The 20,846-nt window shown below is 40.7% G+C and overlaps 2 protein-coding genes across 3 annotated transcripts in view; one reads left to right on the top strand and one right to left on the bottom strand.

The window, feature by feature from the left end:
• The window catches only part of ghra (growth hormone receptor a), a 28,887-nt gene extending 21,585 nt beyond the window's left edge, over positions 1–7,302 (top strand). Inside the window, exons 5-9 of the mRNA XM_012832181.2 lie at positions 352–530; positions 1,537–1,690; positions 2,732–2,822; positions 3,465–3,534; positions 3,933–7,302. Of these exons, the coding sequence (XP_012687635.2) occupies positions 352–530; positions 1,537–1,690; positions 2,732–2,822; positions 3,465–3,534; positions 3,933–4,985 (1,547 nt within the window). The 3' untranslated portion in view covers positions 4,986–7,302. The remainder of the gene's footprint in view (positions 1–351; positions 531–1,536; positions 1,691–2,731; positions 2,823–3,464; positions 3,535–3,932) is intronic.
• Positions 7,303–11,835: 4,533 nt separating this feature from the next.
• LOC105904308 (selenoprotein P) lies at positions 11,836–16,772 on the bottom strand. Of its 2 annotated transcripts, none has more exons than XM_031584967.2 (7): positions 16,694–16,772; positions 16,366–16,471; positions 15,114–15,343; positions 14,748–14,963; positions 14,394–14,511; positions 13,786–14,244; positions 11,836–13,740 (listed from the first exon to the last, which is right to left on the bottom strand). In XM_031584967.2, exons 3-7 carry the CDS (start codon positions 15,317–15,319, stop codon positions 13,591–13,593), a joined length of 1,149 nt encoding a protein of 382 aa, XP_031440827.1. In that variant the 5' UTR covers positions 15,320–15,343; positions 16,366–16,471; positions 16,694–16,772; the 3' UTR covers positions 11,836–13,590. The 2 variants fall into 2 exon arrangements, with proteins under 2 accessions (XP_031440827.1, XP_031440829.1); XM_031584969.2 differs by having other exon boundaries at positions 11,836–13,746; positions 13,807–14,244.
• Positions 16,773–20,846: the final 4,074 nt, after the last annotated feature.

Below are 20,846 nucleotides of genomic sequence, written 5' to 3'. Positions count from 1 at the left end.
TTGGTCAGCTGTCAAAAAAGCACTTGACATAGGACGTTGTTATTTCAAACTTGAAATGTAGGCCTATTATGCAATACTTTTGGCCCGACGTTTCTGTGAAAAGACAAGAGGGAATATCAGTTCCTAAAGAGAACAAAATCAGGTGCTTCACCATCTCATCATCTCATCTTAGTTATGGAAAAACATTTGACATATTTCGTCATAGCTTTTCTTAACGGAATCAACACCATTTCTACCTAATGGAAGAGTATGAGTGTATGATTTGTACAGTTATTGTTTAGTGAGGATTGCGTAGAAGTTGGCTCTCTTTCAATCCGGCTGACTCTCTCCCCCTTCTTTCTTCCCCCACAGTCAAGCCCGACGCCCCCGTGAATCTCAACTGGACCCTGCTGAACGTGAGCCGTTCTAGGCTCCACTTCGACATCATGGTGCGCTGGGAGCCTCCGCCCTCCGCGGCCGTAGACATTGGCTGGATGAGCCTCGTCTACCAGATCCAGTACCGGCTGGTCAATATGTCACACTGGGACATGGTGAGTCTGCAAAGTCAAGCGCAAGTCAAACGTGTGCTCAGCAAACATACAAGACATGTCTGGCTGGAAAGCATCTTTATAATGCAAACCATGTCTTTGTCCCATGACCAATGACGACACGTCAGCATGTCTTAAGATGTTTACTGGGGTCAGATGATACCTTGACCTTTCTTGTAGCAGAACATCTTAGGCAGTAAATAATACTGAGTCAGAGGAGCACACAGGGCAGTTTGAATGGAAATGATTCGATTTCTCTAGTATACGCTGTATTTTCTAGGCTTTAACCATGCATTCTTATGAATATAATATTATAAATTAATTATCATTTGTTTGTTTTCTGTAAAAACAATCATTCATTCAATGATTGACTGATTCAATCATTCAGTCAGCTTGGTTTGTTTTTGAGACATAATATACACCTGGTTACAGAAACATATTTGATTTTGTCAAATTAAATGGAAACTTCTAGATTTTTCAACCTGGGCCCACTTTTTAGATCTTTTTGGGTCCAAATTTTTGGTAAGGACAATTAACAATCTAAATTGGTCCAATTTTAAATTAGAATGCTAAAGCTATCCGTAACTAGGGTGCCAATGCCAAAGAGCCAGGCACATTGTAATGGCAGTCAGAGCACATACTCAACCTTAGTAATGGAGTCAAATTAAATGAATTGCTCTTCCCGGCCCTGGGAGTGTTCTATGTGTGCACTCCAAAAAAATATAGTCCCGGCTCTGTAAAAGGAAAACAAACATAGTTGCTCAGCCCGAGCTATAAACAGTTCCAGCCAATCAACTCGTTGCATCAGGAGTAAGGAAGGGAGGGGTGTAACTTGATTGGCTGTCGAGCAACAACGTTTCACCAGGATCGTGGATTGTACCTTTTAATAGCATTAGCAGTTAATGGGTAATTGTGATAAATAAGTGATTGTAACATCTACTTTGTCTTTGTTTATTGTTTAATGTTATGGTTAGTTTTCACTCTGGCTGACGCCTCGTCTTCTTCACAGCTCGATCAGGACAGAGGCACCCACCAGCCCATCTACGGCTTACAGACGGACAAGGCCTACGAGGTGCGCATACGGTGCAAAATGCGGGGCTACAAGGACTTCGGGGAGTATAGCGACACCATAACGGTGCGTGTCGCTGAGATACCCAGTAAAGGTACGGCTCCAGGCTCTTTGTCTTACTGTGCCATAGCCATTGCCTTCAGAGACAGTTATGGCTCCGTCATCTATGTGGAGATGCACGGAAGTTGAATACTGAACAGTAGCTGAACAGTAGCAGCTTTTCTGCAACTAATTGGCCTTCAGAGCCCACCAATGGTGGATTGTCATTGTTGCACTAGCAGATTATAGAATGTAGTCGCTAAAACAAGATGAGGGTAAAGAACAGTAGTGCTGTGAATTCTTCCAGTGGCTTCCATTGCTGGTCTAAATACCGAAGAGGGACATCTGACTCGGGAGGCTGCTCATAAATCAGCATGCCGCTGAGACCTATTTCATGTTTCATTGGCAGAGCCTAAGCAAGACTATCTATGTAGAACAGGGTTATCCTGCACTGGCAATTTAGCACAAGGACCTGAGCACAAGGCACGAACACAAAGTCTTTTTTGTCTGATACATTTAAATAACATTAGTCACCTCATCACATTCACATTTTTTCTTTTTTTCCATTTGTATTTGTTTGTCATATTGCTTTTGCATTTTTTTTTAATTTTTTATGGAGGCATCTTCATATTAGCCATTTAAACAGCTGTCTGTTCATTCCAGGCAGACAACAATGTGGGAATTATAGTCATCTATGTCGTGAACTCAATTAGTGTCAACATAATGAGTAACTTTCGGCATCCAGTACTGATAAATATTTTATGTAGTTTCTTCAAAGAAGACCCTGTTCTCCTAAGCCAAAATCGTGGGGAAATGCTCTAAGACCAATAAATCATATTTCAAGTAAATCATAGTAAATCATAGTAAATCATAGTTCAGAACTTTTTTAGCTGAGATCCGCAAGATGTGGTAGAATTAGGCAAAAAATAGCTGTATACGTCAATACTTTTTTGGGTGAGTGAGTGTGTGTGTGTGTGTGTGTAAGTATAAGAGAGAGACGGGGGAAATGTATATGTATCTGTTTATCTGGACATGAAAGGGGTTGCTGGTTTGTGTGGAGTCCTTTAACTGAAGAAATGCTGTGTTCTCTGTACAGATGCATCCTTCCCCATGACACTGGTGATGGTGTTCGGTGTGGTTGGCATGGTGATCCTACTCATGCTTATCATCTTCACTCAGCAGCAAAGGTAATAGCACAGGAGAGAAAGAGAAAGAGAAAGAGAGAAAGAGAAAGAGAGAGAGAGAGAGAGAGAGAGAGAGAGAGAGAGGCAAGAGAGAGAGAGGCAAGGATATGCAGTGGTTGAGTAATAGTGGTTGAGTGTTCAATGTTATTTAACCTGTACTTGTTTACTCCTCTTGGCTAAAGAGGATGAGCATTATATAAGTAAGGGATAATGTATAGGACGCCAGTCAGTATAGGAAAATCCAGACTGGACGAACAGTGTGTGTCTGGGTCTTGTTTCGTCCTGAAGGGATTTATTTTCCGGGAATGTTATGAAAGATGTGAATTAGAAGCACTAAACCTGTTACCAATGGCAGCGGCCATTTCTTTTTTACAGCGCTCATTATGAAGAAATATCAGACCACTGAACGTTGGGATGGCCCATTCAATTCAGTGGAACTTTTTGCAACATTCTGAGGAGCTGTATAATAATTACCTTTATTCATTCAGGGGAGCTTTTGAGGGCAAATATTGACAACCTTTCACCAGAATCAAAGACTGTAGGCCTAGCTTTAACTGGGCTAAGGTTTGTGTGATGTTTGTGTGAATGTATGCCTGCAGGGCCTGCAGAAAACTTGATTTTGCCTTCTTTTTTGTGGTGTCATAGGTTAATGGTGATTTTGCTGCCTCCTGTCCCAGCACCCAAAATTAAAGGGATTGACTCTGAACTATTAAAGGTATGGTCATTTGCTTGTTTCTGTGTGTGTGTGTGTTTGTTTTTGTCTGCATGCTCTATGGTAGACACATGTTTGGGTGAGGTCACTATGCCAGTTATGTAACCATTATCTACACACATTATATAAATTAGTTTCTACATACAATATGGGAAAGGTACAGCCAGTTATGTGGACTGCTATCTGATAATAAATGTGTCCGTTCAGCTTGTGTTATAGTCCATACTACTGAATTAAGATGGAAATTGAGGTTGCAGTAAAAATGTCTGTGGACCGGATATTGAGAGCAGACATGCTGAAGGAATACATTAATGCTTCTGTCCATTTCATCTCTCTCTTTCTGTCTTTTTCTCTCTCTCTCTCTCATCACTCTTTTACTCAAATACTTTTTACAAACGCAGAAGGGCAAACTGGACGACCTGACCTCCATCCTGAGCAGCCAACACATGTACAAGACCGAGATGTTCCTCGACGAGCCGTGGGTGGAGTTCATCGAGCTGGACATAGACGAGCCCGACAAGAAAGCCCACCCCTCGGACACACGGCACCTGCTGGCTGGCCTCCGCGGCTGCCTGGGCTCCTCCCAAGCCCTGAACCTCAAGGATGACGACTCGGGACGCGCTAGCTGCTACGACCCAGAGCTGCCCATGGACGCAGAGGCCCTGCTGATGGCCGCCCTGCTGCCCCCCTCGGAGCAGGCAAAGGCAGGGGAGGGTGGTGGAGGAGACGGGCAATCTCTGGTAGTGCCTCATGCCAACATCGCTGGCCTGGACGCCAGCTCCCAGCAGACCCATCCACCCGTCCAGAACCAGGTCAACTGTGTCCCGAACTGGGCCAACATGGACTTCTACGCCCAGGTCAGTGAGGTGACCCCTACGGGTGGGGTGGTGCTCTCTCCGGGCTCTCTCCTGTCACAGAGCGCGGCGCAAGAGAAGAAGAAGGAGGAGAGCGAGAAGGGCGGCAAGAAGAACGAGGAGGAAGAGAATAAGACAAACGAGGAGACGCCGAAGTTCCATCTGCTGGTGGTGAACCCAGACGGAGGCTACACCTCGGAGAGTGTTGCCAGGCACATCAGCAGTGAAGCCTCACAGGGGATACCGGGCTCTTACCAGGCCCCACCTCCACCACCAGCAGCACCTCCTCTGAAGGAGGAGGAACAGCCTGGAGAGTACCAGTGGGGTCCTGTGACATTCCCAGCAACCCCAGCCATGCCAGGGGACTACCAAAATCCCTACCTGCTCCCTGATGCCAACCCAGCAGTGCCACCCATGGCCCCAGTGTCTGACTACACGGTGGTCCAGGACGTGGACGCTCAACACAGCCTCCTGCTCAACGCCTCCACTCCCCAGTCCCCACCAAACTCTGCCAAACACCTACCTGCCATGCCTGTCATGCCCATGGGGTATCTGAGTCCAGAGCTATTGGGTAAAACATGCCCTGAGCCCCTTGTGTAGGTGGGGGTGGGGGGGTGGCTCAGGTCAGATCAGACTGGGTCACAGGCAGTCTATTTCTACCTTAATATCGCTTAAAACCAAAGTCGCATGGATTGGTGGGACAGTGGCAAGGAAAGCTTGGAGAGTCGCCAGCATGTCATTATGGGCCATTAGCGAGTGTTGTCGAGAGTTCGATGAAAGAGAGTTCGATGAATGTTCTGCTGAATGGGATAAGGTGGTGCTCAAGTTGTGGCTTGTCGGTAAACATATTTGACTATCAAGTTTGACGCCTGGGAAAATCGACACCCCTGTTCCAAAAAAAAGTGCAAGCTTGCAGACACAGTGTACACACCACAGAGGTACATGTGGCAAAGTCCAGACGAACGGCAAACTTAGAAATTGCCAAACGTGCCCTTTAGCAAACAAAAAAAACCCAAAAGGGTATCTACGGTTTGCATCAGTCAAGTGTCACTCAAAGCAAGTAACACGACTTCTCTGTGAAGATCAGATCATAAATGTGGATTTCAAGCGCATATCCCATAAATAATGAAAGATAGCAGTTTCAATCAGTCTGGTAAAAACATTGAGAGTTGGCCAACACTAATAACACCAATCATTATGGGAGGAGTCTGTGAAAATGCTCCACATGGACTACTTATAAGAACAGAAACAGGCCTAATACAGGACCTGGTGATTACATCCAGTGTGTGTTAAATATTAAGCAAATTAAGTTATGGAGTTTGCAGATAATCAGCCAAAAACGAACACATTTTCATAATTAAGCTAATGGTTTGGCAAGAAGATGGCTGGATTGCAATTGAATGTGTGTACCCTGTTCACTAATGTGCTATGGGAATTCAAAATGCAAAATATAGTTTTCAACATGTGAAATACTTTCATGTTCAGTATTACCATATTGTCTAAATGATTGTTTTTATATACTGAAACCTTGTGTCTTAATCCGAAAAGAATGTTATGGTAATGCTATCACCAGTGTGCAAACTGACAGTGGGGACTTTGTCACAGAGCAAGCACAAACATAATGTGTGTGGCTGCACTTTTGGACGAAAGGCAGGAGTGCATGCTAACTAAGTCTGTTATAGCAGTGGTAGCAATGGGATTCACGTATGTAGTTAGTGTTTGAAAATACAAAATTATTTTTTTGGAAACGTATATTACAGAAGATTTATTAGTGAAAACTAAAACGGTAGGGATACATTTTTATAATAAAAACCTCAACTGCTTTCCCCCCTTTTTTAGCATATGAAGCCAGTTTATTTGTGAACATAGACATACATATTCCAACTACACAACAACGGTCATTAGCGTGTCCTGGTAACCGTTGGAAAAAAAGTTGCTTTTTAATGGCAAGTTTAGCATGAACCTACACTGTAATTGTACGGACGCTAACTGGAAGTTGTGACAATGTGTTATGTTTTACATGTTTTATTTGTCATTTTTTATTTACCTGTGTTTTATAGACATGATACAATTATTGTGAGATAATTGCAAAATGTAAATGAAGCTTGTCTGTCAGCCATATTCTCGTCTGATACAGTAACATGAAGTTAATCTGAACCGAGGAGGTCTGTGAGATATACAGAAGGGACAACCTTTTTTAATATCATGATTATATCTGTGGTTCATTGAAATGAAATTACAAATGCTATACATGTCATGTGATCCCAAGAACATATAACGGTGTGCTTTGTAGTGTATTTGTAGATGCAAGCTTCTATGTTGGGATTGTAAGTCAGGTTGGTTATATGAAGATATATATCCTGAAAAAAGTTTTCTTCTATAGCCCTTGAAAACTGCAGACAGATAGCTGACAAGGCAGAGGTTTGTTGTTACATGTTTGTGAAGACAGTGTGTACACATGAAAAATAAGCTAGCAAGAATATAACAGTAGTGAACGGATGTGAAATGAGGCAAGGTACGATTTTTGTGGGTTTACGTTCTATGAAGGCTATTATCTTCAGTATTCAAAATAGAAATTACATGTAGAATTATTTTATGGCTGTAAATATACAACACAAGCATGATGAGCAATGTGCCATGGTTATGTACTTTTCAAACAAACTTGCCTTATTGGTGTATCAATAGGCCATCGAGCCTGAATCGAATTGCTGCTTATACTGCTGATGAAACCAGCATGTCAATGTCAAAACAGATGTCTTAATGAATCACTATTTCATGCGTAGTCAAGCATTATTACTTGGGTATGCATTTGTTGTATCTCTCTGTACTTCTGCTCACACACTCTTGCCTGTGTTTCTTGTCTATGTTGTGTAGATGCCTTTTTCTGTACATATAAAATATATGAAGAAAATCTAAATCTAAATGTCGAGAGGAAATTATAACATTTTAGTAGGGGGGGGATTATATGAAAAGTCATTACGCTGTGGATAGAAACATGACATTTGGTACATATGTGTTTTGGGTGTTCCTAAGACATCGTAGAAATGGTGCCCAAATAAATTCACAGAAAGGAGCTTAAAAGGTATATAATTTGGTATGTTCATTGGGCAATCCAAATATATTCCAAAAGGGAGAATCCCTTTAACAGGACGTCAACTGTTGAAAAACCATATTTCAAACGGCAAGGCCACGAGTGTCACCCGTCTATTGTCCTGCGAGTTGCAGAGGAGTGCCAATTGCCCAGTTGCATGGGGGTGTGCCATACTAGTGTACCAATGATAGCCCTAAAGTTTAGAGAATAGTATTGTAATCCAGCTTTACAGCACTGAGACAGCCTGTTCTGAATGACCTACTCATTCTATATCGAAATGGATGCATTTCAATACTGGTTCTATTAGACCTTAGTGCTGCTTTAGACACTATTGATTATCATATTTTACTACAGAGACCACCTTGTTGGTAGGGGTGGGGGGGGGAATCGATTTTTTGGGGTTTTACCTCTCTGACCATCTTCAGTTTGTATGTACAGTATATGTCCACAATGAATCATTCAGTCATACAGAAGTAAATTATGGAGTTCCCCAAGGCTCAGTGCTTGGACCTCCTGCTCTTCTCTCTATGCATACTACCCTTAGATGCTGTAATAAGGAAGTGTGGTATTAACTTTCATTGCTATGCTGATGACACCCAACTACACCTGTCCATGAAACCTGAAAAAAAAAATGATACAACTACCTGAGATATAACTCTGCCTTAAAGACGTCAAAGCATTGATGACTAACAATTTCAAGCACTTTAACACAGATAAAATTGGGGTTATGATTGTAGGCCCCACACATTTGAGAATTACCCTATCCAGCCAGCTTGATGGCATCTCACTAACATCCAACACCTCTCATTTGACACATATAAAACGGATCTTAAAGAGGTCAGGGAGGCCTCTGGGAGATGGGTCCTCCCTTTATGAGTTGGGAGTTTTACCTTGCTACCGTCACCTAAGTGCTTGCTCTAGGGGGTCTAGGCTTTGGGCTCTATAAAGCACCTATTTCAGTTGTTCAATTGAGACTATTTTAATTGTTATACAAGTAAATAAAATTGGAATTGAATTTTCGCAGACTGTTGAATACTTCTGTATGTTTGTATTTAACAAGACACTTTAGGTGGTATTTAGATTCAAATGCAATTAAATCTTCCCCGTCCCCTGACATTTTTGCTAAAGGAACTGTTTCCTGCTTTTTGTCAAGCCATTAGGTGTACCCCACAGAAATTGAAAACTAGTGACAATCCACACCCATCCACAAATTCATCCTGTCTGATGTAAGCTAGAAGAAAAATGAGGATTGAGGATAAAAATTCGGATATTTGGACGTTTTACAATGAAATCTGCTCTCAAATCTAAATTCCAATTTGTTTATATCAAATTCATCCATATTAGGCACATCAAAGTCAATTTAATGATAAACAATATATATATATATACGTATATATAATGATAAACAATATTTATAATTGATTGATTCATTGGTTCAAAGTCTTTTAAAACATGCATGTGTACATGAAACTAATAATTCATCATTCAGACGAGGATCCATTTGGAAAGTCAGGTCATTCTGATTGGTTTTATAGGCCTGTTATTTTCTCTTTAAAGCTGTGTAAAATGCATGTAAGATCATTTTCACGGTTAATTTTTTTATCGGTGTACATACATTAAATACAAAAAATAAAATAGCTGAATAAACCATAAAATGTCTTGCCAAAGAGTGCCAAACAAACAGTTTTTATATTTCTTTTAGTGATCTTAATGGATTTTCCCTTTAAAAATGTTTGGGCACCCCTTCTGAAATGATGAGATACATCCCAAAGGTCCTTCTATCCGCTGCGTAATGAGTTGGCTCTTTTTCTAGGTTATAAAAATATATTTAGAGTTTAGTCTTGTTTAAATGTTATAAGGTTTAGATCTACTGACCAGGGATGTGGAGGGATGGCAGTCAGATCGTATAACAAGTCGATCACAGTAGTTACATGCATAAGAATATGCTTCAAGATTTTCTAAACAGAATTTTGCAGTCTTTTATGTGCCATTTACCTTAAAGAGGTTTTATGTGCCATTTACCTTTTAAGGTTGGAACTTAATATATAATTGTAGCTTTCCTATATTCAGTGTTAGTTTTACTCCTCATTTTTCCAAAAGTATGATTTTGATGAAAGAGTATCTTGAAGTATGATGTCAAATGTCATATTAAAGAAGGACTGCCAATGAAAAATGTAGATATGATAGTACACGTTTACATCCCCAAAATGGTCTGGAATAAACATGTTTAGGATAACCTTCTGTGGTCATCACTTCTTAATTCTGCTTGTGCTGAGGTTTTGGAAGATGTTTGTAAGTGCTTGATATTAAAGATACGGTGTGTAGGATTTAGAAGAACCTATTCACAGAAATGGAATATACCTGTAACTATGAATTGCGTTTTCGTTGGCTTAGAATGAGCGCTTCATATCTACATAGGGAACGGGTCCTCTTCCACAGAGTTTGCCATGTTACCTCGCCAGTTTTCTACAGCCCAGAAGAGACAAACCAAAACACTGACAGAGAGAGAGAGTCTTTTGCGTTAGTATTGCAATTGATGGCCACCATAGAATCTTCTACATGCTTGGAAAGGTAGGGGTTTTCAGTTGGTTGAAATTCAGCAGCCTCACCACTAGATGCCACTAAACCCTACACAATGCACCTTTAAGAACTTTGGATTTCACATCATGTCATTTTGCTTTATTAGGGAAAGCCATATGGCATATTTATATCGTCAAATATAGAGAAGTAGCGTATGGTAGTCCTCACTAAGGAAGAATTAGGCTAATAATCTGAGCTGGCAGAGTCACATCCCATTCAGTGTTCATCCATGTGATTGTGAAATGTTCCTTTAAAACGCATGATGTTTTGCAGGGAGTGGTGCATTAAACGAGTAAAAATAAGCACAGGGGTTTCAGAGGACTGAGAGCATGTCAGATCCATAAAGTGTGCAGCACAGCAAGACCTTTATCTGTGGGCCTCGCTAAGTGGGTACAGAGACGTTTGAAGGACCTTCTGGCACAGAAAGCAGATCAGGCAATTAGGCAGACCCTGTGTACTTAGCAACACTGCGTGGGGTTGATTGAATCTGAGGGGCAGACTCTCACAGACACGCTGGAAGGACATTGCAGGTAATTGGCCATAAGTTACTGCTGGCCTGTATTGAATCTTTGGGCCAATTATTCCCCATCAAGCCGCCCACCCTGGCCACCTTTTATTGCCTCGGGTTTGCTTGTTGACCTTTTCCTTATGTTGTTTAAATGATGATTCAGATATGTTTTTACACCACTTTCCCTAGGCTCATTGGCTGCATGCCGTGTAGGCTACATGATAAAAGCAAAGGTCTGGAGTTTTCATGATGAAAATGTTGTTCTTTATACTTTTTTTCTGCACAATAATGTCCGTGGACTTTGGTTTCAATCAAAGCACGATAATGCCAGATCCACAGTCGTTGTGGTTGCCTAATACGTATCTCAACTGTAACTTCTACCGTTGTAGTCTAACAGCAGACTGATTCCGTCCGCTTCTCTCCAGCCTATGGGACCATGCTGTAGCCTACACGTGAACTACCGCCTGGGAACAATTTCAGGGGCGCTGTTTGGGAAAGTTGAAAATTATTAAGAGGTCTTTGAGCGCCACCTGTTGCTGAACATTAACACCTACAGCCTTTCTTCCAGTTTATCAACTGGTAACGATTTACAATAGTTTGGCAAAATAAACGTCCTTTTGAGTGGTCCGAGGACAAGAAAAACAATCACGTGTATTTCCAGTTGACACTGCACTTGCAGGAAGTAAGAGCAGTGACGTAAACATAATCCTAAATATCCTCGCCCCGGCCCGTCGTAGGCTGCGTGGTTTATTGACTACCCCGATCAGTTAACTCAGAGTAAGTGGTAACCCTCCTAATAGAAGATTCATATGGCTTTATTCTCCTGTCAAAACAAAGCCGTGAGCTTTTTCTTGTAGGAGGCGTATCACTTACCTCTTCTTGGAGGTTTATCACTTGTTTGATTTAGTCACTTGGAATGCAATCCCTGTATCCATGTAACATAACAAATACATAGTACTACGTACTAGTTGTCTGCCCTCCAAACATTCTGCCTATCTCTCAGACACATCGATATGGTCTTTCCATCTAGTCTGAGGCATAAGACAACTTGTCTAGCCCATATGCCTGGCGCAAAACGTGTGGTTGTACATTTGATTGTATCACTCTTTGAGCAAACTTTTACTGTATGCGATCATGAAGTGAAGTGACCTATAGTTAGCTAGTCACTGGTGTGCATTCTCTACAAGCTACAATCTTCTTTTTATATATATTATTATGAATTACCCTATTCTTGTACTCCAAAAGTGAAACAAAAAAAAACACAGAGGAAGTTTATTCCAGTCCATTTTATTTCTGATGTCATGTTGTTATTTCACAGTCCATCAGAACAGCATTTCATCTTTCACCCTTTAATATTCATCATTCTCACACTTTCCATACAAGGCATCAGGCATTCCAGAGGAGAATTCTTTCCTGGAGACCTTCATTAAGTATGCAAAATGTTTCCATCTGAGCAGTATCTCTCTCATTTGCATTTCAGGTTCCCTTTTCATTGCGACTTAAACTGGAATACTATTTTTTGTGATTTTACATGTTTGCAAATGTGCATCCTGTACGCAATTCTTGCATATAGGTATATATCACTAAAAAAAAAGATGAAAGGAAAAACATTCGTGAAACGTATATGTGCAATGTAGCATTTAACACAGTGAGCCCTTATTTCATAGGGGAATAAGCACGGTGAACGACCTTGTGCATCTGGAACTGCGCAATGAGAATAGGCGGGGATACCCATATTTGCTCATTTCATTGACATTCATGTTATGAAATAAGCAAAATGATTTTGTCAAGGTATTAAATTAGCTTTAGGTCGTAAGACTTAGGCCTTTTCATGTTGCCAGCTGCGTTGCCCATCAATGAAATTAGGGCCCAGTGTTTGAAGCATTAGATGTTATATATTGCTATTACATAGCTGCACCTTTGGTCCATCAATCTTAGTCATTTCTACCTCAAAAAACATCCCTTCATGGTACTAAAACAAAAATAAGAAATCTCTAATCTCTAGACCATCTCTGATCACCGAATTGAACTCACTAAATCTTAACACTTCTCTTATTTAGTTGGATCTAAAGGCATTATGTAAGACGCCTCCTCTCCCCCACTCAATGTTGCATAGCATCCAACAGGCACCACTAGTGCATAGTTTCCGCACCTGACTTCATAATGGCAACAAAGAGCATTTTGGAGGTGAAATGACATCTACATAATACTTTAGTCACGTCAGGACTGAGGCAAACACCAGACCTTTGTGTCCTACATTTTTGTATTACTTGCACCACTTAATGCGACTTGGGCTGTTTGTCTTTAAATGCTTGAGGGCTCTTTTGAGTCGTACATTATAGTTGAGTCACAAGCTACCACTTCCTATCAAATCGAAATGGTAAGTGACAGTATCCTGATTGTACTTTCAAGGGAATTATAATTTCCATTATGTACTGCAAAGGAACTACCACTTGCAAAATATCTTGATTAAATTGTATGAAAGACATGGTTCAGTTCTTACTTCCAAATTAGAGCCAATTTAAGAACTTAATTTAATGAACCTTTAATGGTGGTGGTCTGATGCTGGCCTCAAAGTCTGGGTAATACTTCTTGGTAACATGGTACCAGTCTTATGAACCTGCCGTGAGGAGCACCTCCAAAAGATCTTAAAACTGAGGAACAGTGAGAGACCGTCACAGGGCCACATGGTGGACTGCTTAGATCTCCCCCTGTCACACTCAGGCGGAGGAGGGCCCGCTCTCGGCTCAGGTTCACTTGGGCTGGGGCTGCTGCTGCTGTCAGGCAGCGGGGGGCACCGGGCGTCACTGTCAGGTCTCCCTGACGAGGTGGTCGACGCCAGCGGGGGTGAGCTGTCACTGTCAGGAGGCTGGGAGCGCCTCGTCACAGTGTCAGAGACCCTCTGCGCCCTCCAGCAGCTGCCGTCAGTGTCAGCATCAGCTAGACGACCCCTGGAGGGCGCCGCTGCTGGTGTCTCGCCACTCTCAGCTGTGCTTGGACTTTCACCTTTTCTTATGCCGCTGGGCTCAGGGCTGTCTGTGCGCCAGCTGGGTGAGCAGGTCGAACGCGGCCCCCGAGTCCTCCTGCCTCACCTGCCTCGTCTGCCTAACCTGCACCTGCCCCTGCCCTTGCCTCACCTGCCCCTGCCCCAGCTCTAGCATTAACTCCACTGGGGCCTGACCCTGCCCCTGCCCCAGCTCTAGCATTAACTCCACTGGGGCCTGACCCTGCCCCTGCCTCACCTGCCCCTGCCCCAGCTCTAGCTCTAGCTCCGCCGGGGCCTGACCCTGCTGGGGGAGGAGGTGCACCCGCTGCTGCCGTTGCTGGCCTTGACGGTGATAGTGAAAGGGGAGGTTAATTGGCTGCTGCTGCTGCTGCTGCTGCTGACCATGGTCATGGCCGTGAGAGTGGGCTTGCCCACGGTCAGCATTGTGGTTGTGACCGTGGTCATGGCCGTGAGAGTGGTCTTGCCCGCGGTCGGCATTGTGGTTGTGACCGTGGTCATGGCCGCGAGAGTGGTCTTGCCCGCGGTCGGCATTGTGGTTGTGACCGTGTTCACTGCCGTGGCCACGATGGTGGTCGTGGCCGTGATGGTGGCCGTGGCCGTGACCATGGGGGGTGCCTGCCTCTTCTGACTCATTGTCTGGTGTCTTTAGACATTCTTCTAGTGTGATTTCACTCTGCAAAGAAGAGGTAACATAAGCATAATAAGCGTGTCTTTCATTAAGAGTTAACATCTTCATAGACACATTTGTTTGTATAAAATGTTCTTGAAATCAAAAGCCATTCAATTAACAAGACAAATTGAAAATCAACTATCGGCATCTACCTCTATGGGACAATTTCCACAGGTTGTATTGCAGTACGTCTGTCTTATTGCATCCTGAATGTACGGTGTAGTCAGTATAGAATATGGAAGAGATATGTGGTTTGTGAGACGTCCACATCTGAAGGAAGAACAAAAAAAGAACATAAGTATTACGTAAAAATATGGGATGCAAAAACTCAAGTTCAGTGTCTTTAAACATTTCATTTTTGCTAACATATAGTGTACAGATAAACGTGGCATCTCATTGTCATTGACTATACAATGATGCTTACTGCATATGGTCAACAGAAAATAACAAAAACAAAACAAGCACATATAAAAAAAATGCATTACTGAAACCAGAGGGAATCAAACCTGTCATAGATCAAAAAGTCGTCCTTTTCCCCGTTTAAGATCTGCCAGATGTCTTGCGGTTCGGAGCGGCTTTGGGCGTAGAGGGGGATGTGTTCTGACAGCTTCTCTGCCAGCTTATGGTGCAGCCTTTGGGCATTCTCTGCCTTGTCATTCACCACCATGTAGCTTATATTTTTCAGGCCCTGCTTCTCCAACTTTAGGCGCAGCCCATCCAATCTGCCCAAGCAAGAACATTGAGCATTAAGACCAAATTCCCACATGGTTGTCTCTTAGACGTATCCTGTATTATGCATCTGGCACCAAAACATTATCTTATGCTATATGAGAGTATGTCTGTTCTTACGAAGGAAGTGTATGAGTACATACTTGGACGCCTGCACCAGGCAAAAGGATCAGCTGGCCTGAAAAAGCGCTACCACCGTCACCCTGCCCAGGCCTTCCTTCATGGGATCCAGCTCTCCGATCCTCCAGGGGGGCGCAGGCTTACAATAGGGGCTCTCTGAGCCGTCGGCCTCTCCGCCGCTCCCAGGGAGCAGGCCGAGAGCCAAGGCCAGGACCAGACCCTTCCACATGGCCTCCGCACTCAGGATGTGCTTCTGGACACAGACACACAGACAGGAAGGTGGGCGGGGGTGGGGGTGGGGGTGGGGGCCGGGGTGGGGTGGGGGGGGGGGGTTAGGGGGGTGGTTAGTGTTATAACAACAGAACAAAACAACAGAAAGATAAAATAATACTCCCTATGCATACATAGAAACTAATGTGAAATAGTTTGGACTTTTAATTTGCTTAAAAATAAAACAATATCACTGGTTTGGATTAAGCAGTGATTGTGCAACAACAGAACCGAACAACAGAAAGATAAAATAATATTCCCTATGCATACATAGAAACTATTGTGAAATAGTTTGGACTTTTAATTTGCTTAAAAATAAATGGATATTTGGATTAAGCAGTGATTGTGCAACACCATGACATGCAGGAACATGCATTACTGGTTGGTTACAGTTGGTGTTGGCACAAAACAGTCATCATTCTAATCAGACTTCAAAGGTAAAAGATATGCACAAAATTCTATCAGGTACATGAGGCAGACTGATAATAATCATACTTGCCATCATGCATCTATCTATCTATCTATCTATCTTTCTTTCTGTCTTTCTTTTCAAGAATGAGGAGTTTTACATTAGTAGAGTTTTAGATAGTTTGATAGTTGGTAGATCTTTGGAAACCATTTTATTCATTGTTTTTAGACATACGCCTCTGCAGCTCTGCAGAGAGGAATTCATTCTTAAGAGGAGCTTGGAGACACTTAGAACAAGCATGAGAACTTGCTAATAACATGCTAATGATCATCCACCATTCAAACATGTTTTTTAAACACTGCCAATTAAATGTACGTATTTAAATGAATCTCTCAAAGATTATGAAAGTACCATCACATCTGCAGACAGACTATAAAAGAGTCTAAGCAAGTTTTCAAACTAGATTATATCGGGTTTTTTTCTCAAGCCAGTGCTTGTCACAGTTAATCTAATCTTCTTAATGCTAATATCTGTCCTGAACTGTAAATTGCTCAAAGAGAAGAAATGCAGACCAAAAGAATTCTGCTCTGACTTACTGTTTTGAACAGTCAGATCTTCAGTCCTGATCTCTCCCACACCACTGCACAAAACATTCCAGTCCCTCGCAGCCCCCTCTATTTATACTCCGGTTGTTTTTCTCCCCTGAATGGAGGACAAAGTTCAACTTGGAGACTGCTGTCATTTTCTGGAACTTTATTGCCATCTTAACAACGCCTGAATGATTTCATCCTCAACTACAGAAACAACAACAGAAAGACAAAACAGGGAAAATCTTGACATGCTACAGGGGGTATAATACAAGTACAACCCCTTGATGTTTGGTAAATATAAATTAAAATAATAAATATTTATTAATTTCATTACCAATTGTAAGACTGGAAAGCTTTTTGGCTCTTTCTCATCTCATTCTCCATTGCTAACCTGTGCAGACATCACATGCAGACATTGCATTCCAATCTTGTTTTCCTTACGCAAATGGGACAGGGGAGGGTTGTCCTTCATGTAGCATGTAGTGTTCACGTGCACAGTAATACAACGCCACAGAAACCTCGGAAAGAAACCACTAAAGCATGAGTTGTTTGGAAAAGTAACAGAACTTAGGTGGAATTCGGGGAGATGGAAGCGCTGTCTCCTTGGTTTTTGAACGCCATCAGCACTTTTTTTCTTTGCAATCTCAGCATTTTCTCAGGGAAATTTCAGCACTTTAACCGAAGGGGGATGGGTGTTATAACAACTATGCATGCAGAAATACGAAACAATACTGGATCTCTCCCCATGCAGACACAGAAACTATTGTGAAATAGTTGAAATTTGAATTTGCTTAAAAATCAAACAATATCACTGGTCTTTGGATAAAGAAGAGCGGGTTTAAAATGTGTACAAGAAACATAATTCAATAATAAAACATTAATTCCAGACATAAAATGAATTTACAACAAAAAGTTCAGTATGGCAAAATCCCATTTGACTAACATGATGATGATGTTTTAATATGATCAGAGCTTATTTTTGACCTCTAAGGACACAGTGACCTGCAGTGTCTGATATCATTAAGTGCTTATCAACACAAGGATGATAGCAACACCCTTAACGACACAGCAATAATGGTAAAAGGTCTAGAGTACCATCTTTTTTAACAGTTCAACCCAGTCACTTATACACAGTCGATGATCCCAGTGCTCAGAGGGACATGTTAGCAGACTACACAGTCTGACCTGATTTGTGTTACGTGGCGTAAATTGAGCAAGAGTTCATATTTCACAAGCGAACATTAAGTCCTGCGGGGACAGAGAATAGTTCTCAGAATTGAGCAAGAAGATTCCGGTTCAAAATGTTAAACGACGAGACTTTTTTGTGGCTGGATTGTTTATTGTTTCGCTAATAAACTCAGCCACTGGTTTGATATACCAGGCATGGTGCCAGCTGCAGAGGAAGAGGAAGAATGAGTGTCAGATTCTGTTAGTTGGGCAAGAATAACTCATTTGAAAAGATAATGAGCAAAACACTGATGGGGTCCTAAAGGCTTAGTAGGGACTGAATTGGGATGGCCTTTATGTGGCCTGTATGCTTATACAAAATTACAGAATTTAAAACTTGTCGAGTTACTGCAGTGTGCTGAGCATGTGAGAAGTCTATTTTTTTTTACTGTGAATGAGCACCAGTTTTCAGGATTCAATCTTTAAAATTGTCAGTTTGCAAAATGCTGTTATTGTGGCAAAAAGGGCATTGCATGGTAATGTCATTTCAAATATCCAGATCAATGCAGATCAACAAAAAAAAAAAGATCAACATGATCAAGAGGACAAAAATTGTTTTTATTTTCGAAAAGATGAGGCTTGTGAAAGTAGCTATTTGTGTAAATATTTCTTCCTTTCAATGTTCATATGGTGATGGTACTTTTACACTTGTATACATATTGGATTTGCATGTTATAACCCTAGCATCTCTTAATACATTCATAAAAAAGGATATTATAGGATAGTAAGTCTGACAAAGAGTCTGTCTATAACCCTGTTTGGGGTCTTGTTTATGTTCTTCATCACATAGTATAGGCTGTAGGCCTATATGGTCACAAGTTGGTCTAAACATACATTTAAAAATGGTATCCTACGTTTGCCAAAAATATACAGTGCTTCACTTGAAATATACAGTTCACTGACTGCAGATCAGTCATTCTTTTCATCAAAATTCGGAAAAATGTAAGCTTTATGCTTTATGCTTTATGCTTTAACATGTACAAATCTGAAGAGAACTGTAAAATATTTTTTTATCAAAATATACCTTTTAGCTTTTTTTGTCAACCATGTCAAACACAAAAAAACAAATTTTCATCGACATGTTTTTAGTTATGACCTACAATTCCTTGATAAATCTGAAGTATCATACTAACAAATAAACTAAATGTTAATCTGACGTATGTCTGACGGTGGTGACGCTGGATTTTTGTAGCCATTTTAATTATTTAATGCTAACTACTTACTAAGCGAGAGTGAAGTCAAGCCGGGAAATATTAAACTGAGGACCGAGCGATAGCGAAGTTGATACGCCAAAGCCGAAGTTTGATATTTCCTGCCATGACCGAACGGTTAAGGTTAGTAAGTTGTTTATTATATGGCATTTTTCATTCCCTAAATTTTGTAGATGAAAAGAAATGGTAATTGTAAATAGAAAACATGTCGTTTTGTTGAGCTCTCAAGTCTTCTCACGACACAATGTGTTTCAGGTGTTGCTTAGCAACCAATTACTTGCTAACTTCAAGTTACAATGATCAATAGAAAACGGACAACGTAACAACACAAGTGATTCAAACTATAGTTTCTAGTCTTCATCATCACTTTCAATAACAAATCTTCTGATTTTCCTCCTGGCTGTTGATGTTTTCATTTTCATCTGGATAGTAAAACTCAGACTGATTGCTTTCGCTCATTTTGAAAATGTCGTCAGAGGGCAATATGGATCCGTATTGACCAGTGAGGAGGGCAATACGCGGCTGGCATGACTACGCATTAGCCAATCAGAACGCTCATACTGTCGTTGCCATACAATCATTTCAATGAATCACTAACTGCACTTCCTGCATCCATTAAGATGGTGAACATTTTAGTTCTAAGTTGTAGAAAGAAAATCTGGTTGTGTGTCTGTGTTGGCAAATTAGGCTTTATTTTCACAAAACAAATAGAGGTTATGTTTCCATTTAGTTTTTTCTGTTGACGCTAGTTGCTAACAGAACTTCATAAGAACAAAGTTATGTAAACATTTAAAATGATTTCCTCGGAAATCTGAAGACGATGTTGAGATATCATGGTTGTGACAGAGAAGATATTAACATTAAGATTTAAAACATTTTAAACTATAAAACATATCACAGTCTGTCAGACACTGATATATTCTGCAGAGGCGAATGTGGCAAGGGGTGTTTCTTGATATTGCCTAATTGTTTTACATTCTAATGAATATCTGACAGTGTTGACAAAAATTGGGGACACAACTGTGAAAACTAGTAAAAAATACATGCCATTTGGAAAACAATCTTGAAATATGTTAAAATATTGCTTTTGATGAAAAAGTCTCTAATTATTTTTAAAACATTTAAATATAGTGTATTACTTATGAATGATTCAACCCTTTTCTGTGGACACACATAGTGGTACTGAAAAAGCAAAAGCCGTAAGAAAATCGGGGACGCAGCATTTGTCAATTACGCCCCAGTGCTATGGAACATACTGCCTATAGACATCAGGGAAGCCAGCTCGCTTAACATCTTTAAAAGAAAACTCTTCACATTAGCCTTTAACTAGCTACCACTTCGCACTATATATATATATATATAAATACTTTTAATTTAATTTAAATCTCTACTGGTGATATTAAGGGGTTGGATTAAATATATCTCTATAATTATAATTATAATTGTATTTTTTTTGCACTATATCTGAGTTATGTTTCTTTGATGTCTATTTTTATGTGCATGTCATTTCTTTGTGCATATTATGTATTTGCTGTAAAGCACTTTGAGCTGCATTCTTTTGCATGAAAGGTGCTATATAAATAAAGTTTTATTATTATTATTATTATTATTATTATTATTATTACTGAGAAGTCATTAGGTGACTTAGGGTGAGATTTGATATGATAATGACTAAATCAAATTCAGGAGGATAATTGTGTTTGATACATTCTATTATTAATCCTTCATAATATTTACAATCAAAAATCAGTTATTTTTTAAACCTGGTAACATTTTAAATTAAGGGGCCATGTTTTGTCCCTTGTTTCAAGAATGACTGGGATAAAACTAATTTATTTGTGATATGCCCTACAATTGTTTTTTGCTGTTAAAGTTATTGTTTAATTATTGTGTATTTTTTTTATTATTGTTATATCTGATAGTATTCACATTGAACATGATCCTTTGTTTTTTTGTAGGCTAGTTATTAATATTCCTATAAAAATATGTTTTGTCACTTTGGACAAAATAGTTTGCCAAACAATTAGGACTTTAGCTAACTAGGCCTGT

This window comes from Clupea harengus, chromosome 18, assembly GCF_900700415.2.
Source record: "Clupea harengus chromosome 18, Ch_v2.0.2, whole genome shotgun sequence".
In the NCBI taxonomy this organism is placed as follows: domain Eukaryota; kingdom Metazoa; phylum Chordata; class Actinopteri; order Clupeiformes; family Clupeidae; genus Clupea; species Clupea harengus.
Note: the sequence above shows the minus strand (reverse complement) of the source record. Positions and strands in the feature narration are given on the sequence as shown.